The sequence below is a fragment of the Leuciscus leuciscus genome (assembly GCF_965113295.1).
Source record: "Leuciscus leuciscus genome assembly, chromosome: 8".
Classification (NCBI taxonomy): Eukaryota; Metazoa; Chordata; class Actinopteri; order Cypriniformes; family Leuciscidae; genus Leuciscus; species Leuciscus leuciscus.
The window spans coordinates 4450081-4466199 of NC_138732.1; the positions used below are offsets into that span (position 1 = coordinate 4450081).

At 37.4% G+C, this 16119-nt stretch overlaps 1 protein-coding gene across 1 annotated transcript in view; it reads right to left on the reverse strand.

The window, feature by feature from the left end:
• The window catches only part of LOC309503997 (MORC family CW-type zinc finger protein 3), a 24320-nt gene extending 8688 nt beyond the window's left edge, over positions 1-15632 (reverse strand). Inside the window, exons 1-11 of the mRNA XM_082176941.1 lie at positions 15475-15632; positions 15313-15385; positions 14223-14355; positions 13910-14131; positions 13571-13717; positions 11402-11558; positions 8732-8860; positions 8433-8552; positions 8128-8231; positions 6820-6984; positions 2573-2692 (exon numbers count right to left, since the gene is read on the reverse strand). Coding sequence (XP_082033067.1) covers positions 2573-2692; positions 6820-6984; positions 8128-8231; positions 8433-8552; positions 8732-8860; positions 11402-11558; positions 13571-13717; positions 13910-14131; positions 14223-14355; positions 15313-15385; positions 15475-15516 — 1412 coding nt within the window. The 5' untranslated portion in view covers positions 15517-15632. The remainder of the gene's footprint in view (positions 1-2572; positions 2693-6819; positions 6985-8127; positions 8232-8432; positions 8553-8731; positions 8861-11401; positions 11559-13570; positions 13718-13909; positions 14132-14222; positions 14356-15312; positions 15386-15474) is intronic.
• Positions 15633-16119: the final 487 nt, after the last annotated feature.

Consider the following 16119-nt stretch of genomic DNA (forward strand, 5'->3'; position numbering starts at 1 on the left):
ATGTCTCGTCCGCGCTGCTGGCCAATGGAGGTCGACGTCCGCACACGGCGGCCATCTTGCCACAGGGAGCTCGCTCACTCGTAACATTGTTTGTTAATGGTGCATGTACTTTTAAATATACATAACTTGCTAAATTTTCTACCGATTTTTAAACGGTTTGGATTGTTATAAACGTCAGAGATGTAGTTATGACACTGCATACATATGAATAATTATACCAATGGACTTCCATATGAAAGACTTATAGCCAAGTTAATAACGTTTGTAAGAAACCAAACCGTTTGTAAATCCGTCAAGATTTCAGCGAGATAAGAGGATTCGTGTGAGTGCTGATCACTCACCTTACTTCAGATACCACTGAGCTCGCCAGAAAGCTTCCCTGTGACAAGATGGCCGCCGGTGATGCCGTTCGAGACTTCGCCTTAAGACATCTAGCCTTATATGGATATCTATGATCGAATGTACTGCTACCCAGTTTTAGCTCGAACCATTGATTAGCTTATATAGAGTACGTAAAAAGAAATCGCTAGTTAATACCACTAACAAGGCTCAAAATAGCCCCACACTAACACGGTAGCATAATGAGGGTCCCTACGTGCAAACCGAAGCATTGAGAACTTTTTAAGTGTACAGACAGTTTAATAAGAAGATACTTTATAAAGACAGTACACTTCGCGATCTTTGGAAAACAGTCTCGACCAGTCGAACCACGAACGAACATGTAATTAGATTTCACAAACGTAATTCCTATCGACCAGCTCACTTAGCACGGCGTTCGTGGTTCGACTGGTCGAGACTGTTTTCCAAAGATCGCGAAGTGTACTGTCTTTATAAAGTATCTTCTTATTAAACTGTCTGTACACTTACAAAGTTCTCAATGCTTCGGTTTGCATGTATTAAATGGCTATTTTGAGCAGGGTTGCCAGGTGCCAGCGAGGTTTTCCAGCCCGCCCAATTTTTTTTTGTGGCTTGTTTCTCGTTTAAACACATTGAAATCATTAACAAACTTTAAAATGACCCATTTTTCGACTTAGCCTATCCGATTTTAGAAACAATATTCAATTAAATGAACGCAAAAGTAGGCTACACTGACTTCAGTCAGACTATTCTAGGCCTACTATTAAACTATAAGCTTATGTTACGGAAAATAATGCGATCAACTTAGGCTATCAATGAGTCTGTTTATTGTCACTAAAAGTCGCTTGGAACAAAAGCATTCAGTAACATAAAAACATCGCGTAGATATGGACATAAAAAATAACTCACTTTAACATTTCAGTTATTTCAAATGGCAACATGAAACATGCATATTAGGGCTGGGAGAAAAAATCGATTCACATAGATATCGCGTTTAAAAAAAAAAAATTATGATTTTAAAATCGATTTATTTTTTATTACAGAATATTACTATTACAGATATTAATTCAAATTAAATTTATTTTTGCCCTTGCTTATAGATGAGGTTGACAGAAGTTAGCCACTTTTGATTCAATAGACTCGAAATGTGTCATTACAGAGCTGCACGATTCATCTTTAATGTCTGTGATCTCGATTCAAACACCCACGCGATCTTATTCCATTTCGTTTGTCTATTAAACCTTTGACAAAATCATATTCAAATCTGTGTTGGCGCTGCCGCTGACCAAGAAAGAGTGTCATGAACAGGTCATGAACCGCATTGACAGCTACTTAAGTTTGAAAACCCCGCAATCTACTATGTTGTTTGAGGGGCGGGCGGTGCCGGCGTGCGTCACTTTAAGGTAGTGGGAGGGAGTGTCTGTTGTGAGGTTAGGTGGCACATCAGCCAGAGTTGAGGTGTGTGTGTGTGTGTGAGTGAGACTGCCTGCTGAACATTGGGTCGCAGGAATAAGGATCTGAAGTGCCGGTGTTTCGGCAACAAAAACCCGCCGAACTGATCCGAAACCAGCCCAATTTTTATACACCCGCCCAAACCCATTTTTGCCCGCAAAATAGATGGCAAAACCGCCCAATCTGGCAACCCTGATTTTGAGCCTTGTTAGTGGTATTATTAACTAGCGATTTCTTTTTACTTACTCATACCCTATACTAGCGTTATAAGCTAATCAGTGGTTCGAGCTAAAACTGGGTACATTCGATTAGCATGAAAACACATCCCAGAGAACGGTCGACTCGGTACCCATGTGTTATTAACCCCTAGGTTCATTTTGCGCCGGAATTGTCCTTTAATTCCACTTATCTCTGAAACAAATATTATTTAGCTTTTTCTTTTGATCCTCCTTGTTGTTTTGTCAGTTTAATCAGATAACAAATCATGATAGAGATTAAAAAAAGTGTGTAATATTCGCAGTTCTTTTGTAACATGGAAACTGACAGGTCAGGTCGAGCGCATTGCATTGTGGGATACACGATTTCATTCCCACAGTGTGCTCCGGTTGAACGCAGGGTCATCTGGGTACTTCATGCACACAGAAAAATTGCTTATTGTGCATGCACTTGCTTATTGCACACAGTGAACATTGATATGACGTTGAATAGACTACTAGTATTGCGTTGTGAATTTCAGAACTGGATCAGATGGGCTCAGACTGACCGTAAGCGTGGGATGGGGTGCATGCAGCATCTGAACGGATCAGGAACGCTTCCAGCGAACAGGTGAGTGGAGATCCCTCTCCATTTCAGACACTCCTCACACTGAATCCACGTCACATCCCTGTGGACAGAAGAAACCTGTTAATACAGAGTGTGTTCTGATGTTCTGAGGAGATCTTTCATGAAATGATGCAGGTTTGTTCATATGTTTGATGTATTTCCAGTTGAAACAGAAAGTTGGGGCTTGTCCCTTTAAAAAAAAAAAAAAGCCACTAGCCATTAGTTCAACCATGATTTATGGCGTGTCAAAGGCAGGTGGTGTAGAGTTCTGCAGGGAGGACACATCTTTATTGGCCAAAACCCAGAAACAAGATGAAGATGAAATCATCTTGAAGTCAATGGGGTTTTTGTTATGCGTTTTTAGTTAAAGTAATGCGTTTTAGTTCTTTTCTAACTTTAGTTAGTGTGTAATGTTGCTGTTTGATCATAAACAACCTCTGCAAAGTTACGACGCTCAAAGTTCAAAACAAAGGGAGATATTTGCTTTTACAGAAATCACTTTTTAAGGACTACAACAAACGGCTGATAGAGACTACACGAGCTTCCTCCCGGGTTAGTGACATCACTAACCCTAACATTTACATAAACCCCGCCCCCGGGACACGATTTATAGATTATTATGACAGAATATGCTAATCAATGACTAGAAGATAACCACACATAAGCTACATAAACTCATCAACTAACCATTCAGAAATGTTGTCTATGTTGTCACTTCTTCTTTAGTCTCTCCATCTTTCTGACTCCAGTTTGATCATAAAAGGCTAAATGTTTTTGAAATGTTAAGTGCGTGTCTGTGTGAGGTAATCGAAGCTGCTAACACACACACACACACACTGAAATGTTCATTGCGTGTCTGTGCGAGGTAATCGGAGCTGCTAACACACACACACACACTGAAATGTTCATTGCGTGTCTGTGCGAGGTAATCGGAGCTGCTAACACACACACACACACACACACACACACACACAGACAAGCTCTTAAAGCTCCGCCCGCTGTGCCGGGAGCAGCAGCTCATTTGCATTTAAAGGGACACACACAAAACAGTGTGTTTTTGCTCACCCTCAAAAAGTGACAATTTTAACATGCTATATAAAAATATCTGTGGGGTATTTTGAGCTAAAACTTCACACACACACTCTGGGGACATCAGAGACTTATTTTACATCTTGTGAAAAGGGCATTATACCACCCCTTTAAACAGTGGCGGAGCCAGAGGGGGGTCCGGGGTCCAAAATTGTATTTGCTACTGGCAGTTGCTGATGCAAAAAAAAAAAAAAAAAAAAACGTTCGCCGGCAGCGCGGCGCGCGCACAGTTTTCAAACGGACGAGCAGAGGACGAGAGATGGTTGCAAGATACCGAACTTCACCGAATAAGAAAACATCATATTTGAAGTAAGTTTTTAAGGTTTAGCATCAGGGTGGTTTGCTCCGAATAGCCTACATTAGGCCTAATACACGCATATACAGTAGGCTACCTTGCCGTGTGTACGTTACAGTACACAAATGTTCTGGCTAATGTGAGGATAGGATATCAAAACGCAGGCAAAGAAGAGCAGAAACAAGCGATAGCATAATGCGATCACTATAGGACTATGAAACTTTATGGGTGTAGGGTGTTGATGGACTCGATCTACTGTGTTTTGATCATCATTATGAATCTGATCTAGATGTAGTCTTTGATAAAAATGCGATTTTCTCAGCTTTTTGCTCATGTTGCTAAAAAACATGAGTTGATAAAGTGTTGATAAAAAAAGACGCACGAAGCTAGAATAAAACATTATTATTTTTTTTTTATTTTTTTTTTTAAAGCACAGGGTCTGTTCTTTCTTTTGGTATGTTCAGATATTCATACAACAAAATATTCTGGGGTGCCATGAAATTGTGAAAATTACCAAAAACACCTTTTTTTTTATACTGGCGAGAAAGAGTTAAGATAACATTTTTGGTAATTGGATGATTAGAATATGAATATTGGAATCATATTTTAAATTTGTCATATTTTTGAACAGGGTCAATTAAACATGAAAAGAAAGGGAGAGATATCAGAGTTCTTTTTAAATAAGCACAAACATAGTCCAGTCATTTTATGAAAAAAGGTTGAACATATTGCAACAGAAGCAAACTCAAATAATTTTGTATCCTCATGTCCTGAGTAAGGAAAAAAAGTCCCGAATTAGGGGAATCCCATTAGGGGAAAGTTTCGAAAACGGTTTCTGGGGATTCACTTTTTATTTTACCTGCCTTTAGTCTTCTGCATTCTCCTTACCATTGTCTCCTGTTCTTCCCTCAGACTCGTCCCCCAGAAACAGTCCCACGGACCCAGACCCCATCTCTTAAACATTAATAAAGGCTGGTTTCTAAAGTACTTCTTCCTGCCTCTATGTATTAATGCTCATGGGTAGCCTAAATGTGTTCCATTCAGACCTTAACATTAAGTATTTTACTGTTATGTGTCAACAAGATTCAACAAGACATGTTCACCTGACTACACCCAATGTTTAGACCTGTTGTGGTATTTATGCAAATTAGCACATACATAATTAGATTATGCACCGTTTGTCCATCTTAACAAACAATTAAAAAAAACTTGGAATACATTTTTTGTTTGTCTTGATGTAAGTAATCAACTCAGTAATTTTCATGGTGATATCTAAAGGTTACAATTTTTACCCCATTCACATTAGAGAAAGATTTAATAGGCGTATGAATAGACTATGGGTCTTTTTCGAAACTTTCCCCTAATGGGATTCTTCTGGACTTTTTTTTTCCTTACTCAGGACATATTGAGGATACAAAATCAGTTGAGTTTGCTTCTGTTGCAATTTGTTCAAGGTTGACCCCCAATTTAGCTTAAAATGACTGGACTAACAGGCCGATCAGGTGCAAACAGACCCCAGCCCCTGCATCACCACTGGCTAGTCAGAGTCAGTGTGGTCAGACTTCAGGACCAGCAACAGGTCAGAGCATCTACCAGACACAGGCAGTCAATCACATACCCAATTCAGGAATTTAAGTTGAGATGATTTTGCCAGATTAAAAGGATAGTTCACCCAAAAATTAAAACAAAAAAATAATTATAAATTAAATAATTATATTTAGAAAGAATTATTATAAATTATTATAAAGAAAGAATTATGTTGTATTAAATCTTCCTAGGATAAGATTTTATATTGATGGGCAATACATTTTTTTTTTTACTTTTCAAGGAGATGTCTGCTTGATGCCTGCTATATCTAATAAAAAAATAAAAAAATGTTTTGTAAATAAACGCAGCAGTTCATAACAGACACATGCGGTATCTTATCTCCTTGGTGCTTCAGCTTTGGTTTCTGCAAATATTTTGGATGTTCAACACTTATAGACACAGAGTGACCCAATTCCTTCCACAAGCTTTTCCACTGTGTGTGTGTGTGTGTGTGTGTACTGTGTACCCCCGAAAGTAGCAGTGGCCACCCCCTGGCCACCCCATGTATAAAACTCTAGTTCCGCCACTGCCTTTAAATGGCTTAAATAAGGTCTGTGCTGAACACTAGTGTTTTTGACTTCAATATTCATATCAGGATGAACAAAATGTGTAAGAATCATCAACTTTGATGACTCTGTTGATCACAGAACTTATTTTCTGCATTAATCCAAAAGCCAATGGAAAAATCCTATTGGGCTTTGTCAATCCTGCTGTAAAATCCAGCATTGCTGATGTTTTGCATGCTGGGAACCATTTTTTTTTATGATTTTGCAAACATTATGGCAATGTTACTTTTGAATGTTCTCAGAAGATTCTGAAAAAATTGTCAGATAAATGCGAAACCTTGATGCAAATGTGTGATCAATCATGCGAGTCGCATTGCTTTAGCTGTTGTACGGTTTACTCACAGACGCTATCACTTTATCCGTGTGATTAACAGTTTCTCAGCGCCGCCCACCTGCACTTAACAGCTCAGCTCGACCTCTGTCATCACAAGACGCCTTTTCTGTGATGCGTGTATGTGCGAGGTTTGTGGTCTAACAGACAAATTGTCAGTTTTTAGTAAGTCAAGTTGCACCATCTCTCATTTTTTACCCACAAACCCACGCTTCAGAGAGGCTGGTGCTATTCTGGCCATCTGAGTGACAGATGGTTAAACTCTCACGCAGATATGAGAAAACTGTTGTGTGAACATTTTTGGAGGAAAACAATCATACACTTCTTGTTCTTCCTCCTCTTCATCATCCTCTTCCTCGTTTTCCTCAGTATCACCTTCTTTGCTTTCTCTCTCTAAGGCTTGAAACTCTCTCTCTTTTGCTTTCTTTTCCTTCTTTTCACGCCAGTAGTCATTCAGTTTGAGACCAAGAGCAGCAAGTGTAAGTCTATGAGAAAAGCAGGAAAAAATGCAGTTAAATATTAATTTAAAAATGACAACAATACAATATATGTATTTAATATATGTATACATTAAATATATATATATATATATATATTGTATGTATGTATATATTAGTGCAGTCAAATAGATTAATCACATCTAACATAAGTTTTTGTATATGTTTATGTTTAAATGTGTATATGTGTATGTTTACACACACATTTGATATATTTACAAACTTTTGTTAGATGCGATTAATCACGATTAATCTATTTGACAGCACTAGTGTGTATATAAATACAACACACAATTAAAAATATTTTATATGAAATATAATTTTTTTTTTTTTTTTTTTTATATTTTTATCTTATTTTTAAGATTTTAAAGTTGATCAGAACATGTTGCACACACACACACACACACACATATATATATTAAAAATATATACACAATTAAAAATACTTTATATTAAATATATATAAAAAAATTATTTTGTACTTTTAATATTTTTAAGTTGATCAAAACATATCTGTTACATATACATTATAAATATTTTATATAAAATGTATATTATTTTTTTTATATTTTATTGTATTTTATTTTTAATATTTCAAAGTTGATCACAACATATCTGTTGCATATTATATACAATTAAAAAATATTTTATATTAAATATAAGAATTTTTATTTTACTTTTTGAAATTATATAAAATAGAAATTATATGATTCTTTTTTATATGAAATTATATAAAATTAAAAAAATATATAAAATTAAAAATAATTTAAAAAAATGTACAGACATTTTTTTGACTTATATAGTTAACTCTGTTTCAGTTTAAAATTTATGTCAGTGACAATTTGCACATTGAAATCCTTAGATTGAGGCTCAGGCATTCTATAGTAGTGCAATATAAACACAATTTAGGGAGAAAAAAAGATACTGTAGATATTTACAATAAAGTGTATATATATGCAAAAAAATATATATGTTTGCTTTGTATATTAAATAATAGGATGTGTAGTAACTACTTAAACCCATTGTTTTGAATCTGAATCTAGTAAGAATGTCAGTCCTGTTCAATTGAGGATCTAACCGAGCCGGTGTGGCGTCGCATGTGAAAGTTAACGGTGAGCGGCTGAAATGCACCTGTACTCTTTGGTGTACTCAAAATCCTGCTTGTTATGAGCAGGTTTGAGGAAGTTACACTCAATCACTCCGATGACCCCGACCCCTGACCTTTGACCTGATGACTTAAAGGAGAGAGAGAGAGAGAGGAAGTCAAAGACAATGATACTTACACCAAATGGCCAGTTATTGTCTTAAAAATGGGGTTTTCTACACTTTTTTTTTTTTTTTTGCACAATATCTGTGAAATCTTGAGGAATGGATAATAATAAAATAAAATGTATAACAGGCTTTTTTTTGTGTGTGCAGATTAATGAATCCAGTACCTTGATTTGGCAGCCAACCTTCTCATAGGCCTTTATCAGTCTGTTTTTATGGTACATCATAATTCCAAAGTGCTCCTTGTTTTTCAGGTTGAATCCAAAAGTTATTTTCACTCTCTCGTTCTGAGCGGTTGCATTTAAAGGAAACGTACATGTCTAAACGAGCAGGACTGGGAAATGATGGGAAAAGACAAAACAAGTAACCAAACTAAAACAATGATATTCCCATTCTCAGTTGATTCACATTACTTGCTTTGCATGTAAAACACAGAAACAGGTTTTGAGGGGAAATGTAAGGATACAATGAATTGAGGTTTATAGACGTCGTTCTCAATCATTGACAGACTCTTGGCGACCAGCTTAGTCTGAACTTTCTTCTGTCTCAAAATGATCTGAATCCTGGGCTTCAGGTAGAGTATACTGAGATACGCCTGCAGTGACAGAGAGAGGAATTACAGTGCATTGGTGTTAGTGTTTATGTTTCAAAGGGCTCATATCAAACGGTCCTTGATCTTTTGAGATAAAACACGTATTCAAAAGTCCCAAGAAAGAGCATTTATAGAAACTAAGCTGGAAAAAAACGACTCGTTCAGAACTTTTCCACGTTTAATACATTAACGCATGCCCGAAATTATTTAGATAACATTTAGACGTCAGTGATCAATGCATTACTTGATTAAGAGCCATTAACTTCTGTTGCTCACAGATCTTATATTCCACTATAATCCAAAAGCCAATGGAAAAATCCTATCCTCCTTATTCCTGATGATCTGACTGCGTGTTGAATTATGGGAGGCACTTCCGGTTTGGGGAACTTCCATTCATAAAGACTGAAACGAAATACGTCATTTTGACTGGATGAGCTGTCAAATTTTCCAAATTTTCCAAATTTATTTTCAGACATCATGAGAATGACGTTATACTTGTTATTTTAACGTGTTATAACAAGAATATCTACGGCAAGAGCTCTTTTCAGTCTCTGCTTTCTTTTCCTCGTGATTCTTTTCAGTTAAGTTAAGTATCCACGTCGTGAGGTGACATTGATAAATTGCTTTTACAGCGTGAGGCTTTTTGGATTTTCACATTAAACACGTTGTCCCCTAGAGGACTTAATGAAGATTTCGATATTCGTCCATTTCTTTGAATTGTTATATACATATGTGTGTGTGTTTCTCTTTTTCTTCTTTTTTTGTATGTAATACATCAAAGGTTTTGGAGTGATTACTTTAATTTCATTATTTTGATGTATTTTTGCAGGTATCAAGAAAAGTGTTTTTTGAAGTGCATAATAATGATACTGTTGTATTTTGCATAGTGTTTTAGATATTTTTGTGTGTATATATATTTTTCTTTTCTTTTTTTCTTTTTTCTTGTTTTGTATTGGTTAGTAATATGATGTTTGGACATGTGATCACCTGGAGATATAAAGGGTTGCACATCTGTAGTCAATTTGTCTGATGAAGAGCCTGCGTGCTCGAAACGTAACATACGCTATGCGATAGCTGTCTCGAAAATAAATATTTTTGATAATTTTGGAGCTTAGGTGTTGCCGACTTTATATTGTATTCTTTACTTGTTGGTCTTTTAGTCGAGCACCCTTTTGAGACTGATGTGCGTGCTTTTGTTTCATTTTTCATTACTTGATTAAGAGCCATTAACTTCTGTTGCTCACAGAGCTTATATTCCACTATAATCCAAAAGCCAATGGAAAAATCCTATCCTCCTTATTCCTGATGATCTGACTGCGTGTTGAATTATGGGAGGCACTTCTGGTTTGGGGAACTTCCATTCAAAAAGGCTGAAACGAAATACGTCATTTTGACTGGATGAGCTGTCAAATTTTCCAAATTTTCCAAATTTATTTTCAGACATCATGAGAATGACGTTATACTTGGTATTTTAACGTGTTATAACAGGAATATCTACGGCAAGAACTCTTTTCAGTCACTGCTTTCTTTTCCTCGTGATTCTTTTCTTCTTTCCCTTTGCGATCCGCTGTAAAAGTATGAAAAAGGACAACATATGCTGCACATTTGTGCTCTGTTCTCCCGGATTTAATTTACGATATATTCCATTAATAATTCACTGGAATGCACGAAGAATCTCTCGTTATTCTCCTCAAATCCTCACGTCTCTTTCCAGGTTTGCTTTCACAGGTAAATGCAATTCATAATCTGTCAAAATGACGGAAATCACTTTGAAATAGTAATGCTGAACATTTTTGATTAAGGCAACTTAAGTTACATATATATATATATTACTACAGTGATTAACCAAAGACTCGCGCTCTTGGGTTTATTTGATCTGTTGAAATACCTTGTTGATGCTTTTACACTTTTAAATGTCCTTTTAATGTTCGATGCTTGAAGTGCAAGTAGATTAATATCTCATTGTGACTCTTTTTAACGTATTGCGTTCATAGAGCGAGCGTTTCGCTGATTGTTTACAGCTTAACGGAAGTTACACCCATAATTCGCGCTGAGGGTCATGGGGCGCAGGAATAAGGTGCATTGGGTTTTGCAACCGGGTTGATGCAAACTTATGTGTCGGCCTACAAAAATACACCATCACTGCAGCGCTCTACAAGAAGAAGAGGACTGTGACTTATTTCACATGTGAAGACAGTGTTTACATTTGGGGAAAATATTTTGTAACTATTAAAACATTCTCCGTTTTGAAGATTGTAGCTCTGGCTTTCCTTTCATTTCATCTCTGCAACACAAAGTTAAAGTCTCAACTTTCACAACTGTATTAACGTCCTCTCAGCTCCACCTAAAATTCACACACACACAGACACACACACACACACACACACACACACACACACACATTTGCATTCACACTGTAAAACAACCACAGGCCATAAATATCAGGAAGTTTCTCGCTCTGTTGGTCGTCTCTCTCTCTCTCGCTCACACTCTCTCTCTCTCTCGCTCTCTATCTCTCTCTCTATCTCTCTCTCTCTCACTCACTCTGAGAGAAAACTCCATCTCAGGAACGTTGTTACTGTCTCTGCGCTGCCTGTAATCTCTCCTCCATTTTCCCTGCATCTCCTCCGTTCGGATCTCCGGCAGACGGATGTCCTCCGCATCGGTGTCGAAGTCAAACTCTGGATTTTCATCTTTATTTCTGTGGTATAAAATGGAAAAGGTTAGATTTCCAGAATAGACTTCCATCATGCCAATCCTCAATTGCTCAATTCAAAACTTAATTTAAGAGCTAGTAATGGAGGCTTTAGCCATTTAATGAGTAATGCAGTTATTAATGCAGCTATTAGAGAGAGAGAGATTAAGTGTGTGTGAATTACCAGAGTCTGTGCGTCTCTGAACAGTGTTTCTAGTGAAACTGTAAGTTTATCTGCTTCAAAAACAGCAATGTTATTTCCTCGCTAGAGAGAAACGCCACTTTTAAGTTTGACCGTATTTTCGTTTTCGGTTAAATTGCCTTGTGAATGGGAGAGCTTGGGGCTCGACTATGATAGCTTCAAAATCGCTATTTTTAAAACACTAAGAAGGCTCGACACAACATGAAACTGTGCTGGAAGTATCACCAGAGGCTCTACACATGAACTCCAGCATTGAGAACAGTGTTTGTGTACACAGAAATTACTAAACAGAAAGATTTTGAACAACTCACTGTCTCTGTGTCCGCCGGCATTTTGTCAGTCAAAAATAGTCGATCTCCGAATGCAACGTAACAGGGAGGAGAGTAAAGATGGAAAGCTCCTAAAGCTTAGTTTCATATAAATTCACAGATAATTTGTTGTTTTGTCGTTAGTGAAAATCAATATTGACCTTGTATTTGAAAAAGGATCCTCATATAAGAAACAATACTAAAATTCAGAGTCAGTTCATTCACATTCGGAGATCGACTATTTTTGACTGACAGAATGCCGGCGGACACAGCTACTGTGAGTTGTTCAAAATCTTTCTTTTTAGTAAACTCTGTGTACACAATGTTCTCAATGCTGGAGTTCATGTGTAGAGCCTCTGGTGATACTTCCAGCACAGTTTCATGTTGTGTCGAGCCTTCTTAGTGTTTTAAAAATAGTGATTTTGAAGCTATCATAGTCGTGCCCTAAGCTCTCCCATTCAACAGGCAATTTAACCTCAAACGAAAATACGGTCAAACTTAAAAGTCGCGTTTCAATTCTAATTATGCTTTTACACGAAAGTTTGACTCGAGTAGATTAACAAAAAGAGCCTAGAAGTTACTCTTTAAGTTGCTAAACTATTTTTCTATTTACTATAGTTTCTATAGTATAGAGTGTGTGTCCGTGCTGTATGTGTGTGCGATTGAGTGGGAGAGAGTATGTGCTTTCTGTATATAATAAAATGTAATTTTGTAGCGAAAAACATGGAAATAAATAGTTGTTTTTATCCTGTTGTTTACTATATGTATTTGATTGGTCAGTGTCGTTGTGAGTTTTGGTTCTTCTGCTGTTGTCGGCTGTAAAGACCTTTGAAGTAACTGAAATCATTTGACGGAGTGATATGAAACTGTAATGCGGTCAAAACCTGCTGGAACTACTTTAGCCGTGAGTTTCGCTGAAAATAACTGCACACCGTTCATCAACCAATCAGATTTAAGCATTCAGCAGCCCTGCAGTATAACTTTTGAAAAAAACATTCAAATAACAGAGGTGCATTTTCTCTATTAAGCACATTTGAAGTTTTATCCAAATCGACTTAAATTTACATTGCATTCAAGGTCACAGTTTATCACACCTTATCAGTATCAGATAAAACATACTTGAATGTTTGTATTTAATCTAGCAAGGAAGGTGTCTAATAAACATTGGTACTTACTAATTAGTCTTCTATGCATGTCTCCTCTTCTCTAGCTTGCTTTCTAATCTAGTATTAATCTAGAGAATTGCATGCTTTTTGGGTGTTTTAAAATAACTTGATTTGTTAAACTAAGCAGTTCAGGGTTATATTCAAAACAAACACAAATCAGGAGTGTGTTGTTCCGGCAGAGTCCGTGCACTCCCCTTGTGCGCAACATTTAAATCACATGCAAATTAATCCCGAAACTATACATAATGGTTCTTCTGTCTTGCACTTGCTCACTGACGTCATCTTCACCTTTCACTACGACTCTGGCACAAAGTAGTTAGAAAAGTGCACCGTGCCACAGACCTGCGGATGTTCCAGATGAGAATCTTGGTTCCTTTCTTTCCCTGTATGGAGTCCAGCTGCTCTTGTAGCTCAGACTCGCTCTGGAAGAGAGAATATTTCAGGATGGCTCTCAGACTGGCCTCCGAGTCCTCCGTCACCACCAGCGTCTGTGAGATGGGAGTTAAGGGCCATGCTTTGACGGACATGAACGTCCGCTTACATAGAGTATGCATAGAGTGCAAAACATGCTAAATAAATCCATGCATCTGATTTTTTCTTTAGAATTGCATACAGAATTTTTTTTAACTAGTTGGATCTTGGGCCGAGAGATCCGTTCTGGATTATACGAACTGAAGGATATTGGTCTGTTGGTTGAAGGGGGCGATGGGTACGATCACGGCCTGAGCTTTAATAGCTTGTAAGAAGCTTTGAGACAGCAAGCCTACGCTCTGACAGCCTCCGTTCTTCGTGAAGATCAGAGCATCTCGGCCCAGACGCATCGAGCCCGATTTAAATCCGTTTCCGTACACACCGATGGGCTGATGGCTGCTTTTACCAGAGCCTTTCTCTGTGAACCCAAAACTGCAAAGAGAAAGAAAGATTCAGCTTCGCCACCCTTAGAAATGTCTCTCCTCAACAAGATGGCGGAATTAGTGTGTGTGTTTTCACGCACCTGAGCATTTTGTGCAGTTTGTTGGGCGTCATTCCACTGCCATTGTCCATAAAACTGAGGCACAGCTGTTCTCTGAGCGTCACAACATCTATCCAGATGTTCTTGGCTGTGACGCCCGGGTCAGATGCATTATCTACGACGAGAATTTACATTTTTCAAATAATTTGAGAAGAAAAAAAAAATGCGGTTGCATTATTGACATGCTCAACCTTTGCCTTATTTTTTTTCTTTGGCAATGCAATTTGACATGAAAATAATTTTCCCTTTTTTTTCCTCTTAAACTGCAAGCGGTTGCAAAAAATGCAGAACTCTAAATATAACCTATAGCCTACAAACTAAAACCAGACACACAGACGTTTAACAGGATGTAGAGGGGAAACTGCAAGCATTAAGACGGATTTTGTTAAACCTCATATCTTGATTATTAACTGATGAAAGATAAGCACATTTCGAGATATTTCACCACCGTCTCCATGTTATGAACGCCAGTTTCCTGTCTCTAACGGAACTGAGATCCGATCCTGAAAGTGTCACGCATTTCCATCAGCATAAACCATCTATCTATCACGGCAGAATAACCACAGGTGTACTTCATCACATTAACTGTCAACATGTTTCACAACACAAAGTGACACGATACTTTGTCTTCATTTTCAACACTGCATCTATAGTTTCAGATTTTGTTTTGCTTGTAAAGTGCGCGTCTTTGCATTAATGCAACTTGCTTTAATATTTATGCATTTGACATTTATGCAAATAGCATTACATTTATATAAGTTGACAAGAACCGATGATCTTAGTTTTGCTTGCAACAGAAATGATTTTGTCATCAAGGTCATTGACACTCAGACATGTGTTCAGATCCACGCAGCGAGTGCACTTGATACTAAGATCCAAAATGCATCATGTGTGTTGCGTTTTAACATCACATAATTATGATTAAAGCGTTATCTGTACGGTATTTTGCGCGCAACAGGTGCGCATTTCTTGTGCGCGTTAGATTTCGCGGAAGTTTAAAGCGAAAGCACCGTCGGTTCCTGACTAAACGCAGTTGCTCCTGCGATCATGAATGCACGAGTGTTTCGCTCACCGATGAGTTCAGCGACCGCACTGAAGGGCCATGTGTGACTGGTGGAGTTGCTCTCCAGGTACGACGGGCTCATCTATAAAAACAACATTACGCAATATAACACAAGTAAAGTATATGGTAGTGCGTGAGAAAGACTTTAGAGAAGATAAGAAAGATACACACAGAGCTCAGCCGGATCCCGTGTTCGCTCAGTCTCGCCATCATGAGGGTGAAAACACACGTCAGATGAGAAGAAGAAGAAGAGATGCAGATGGTTCATTCTTCATCCGTGCAGCACGAGCGCTTCCTCCTTCAGTGTGTGTGTGTGTGTGAGGTGACACTCCCATCCAGAGCCGAACAGAGCACAGCTTTATCTACAGTTTTTTTTTTTCTTTTTGAGTGCTGTCTTAGACTTAGACCATATATCTTTATAAAAACAAAGGACATGCAAATTTTTTTTCCTTTTTTTTATCATAAATTGTATTTATGTTTTGTAATTATTTTTTAATATTATATTTTAATATATATACAAATGTGATTATTTATTTTTGTAAATAACCAAACAGTGTTTAAGTAATTATACAAAAATTAAATATATTTTTTAATAAATGCATAATACAAAAAAGTGATACTAATAAGTGTGTGTGTGTGTGTGTGTGTGTGTGTGTGTGTGTGTGTGTGTGTGTGTGTGTGTGTGCACTCTAAAAAAGCTGGGTTGTTTCTACCCAACTTTGGGTCAAATATGGACTAACTCGGCCGTTGGGTTACATTTTTAAATTACATTTTTAACGCAACGTTCAGGTTTGTACATATTTGACCTATTTTTAA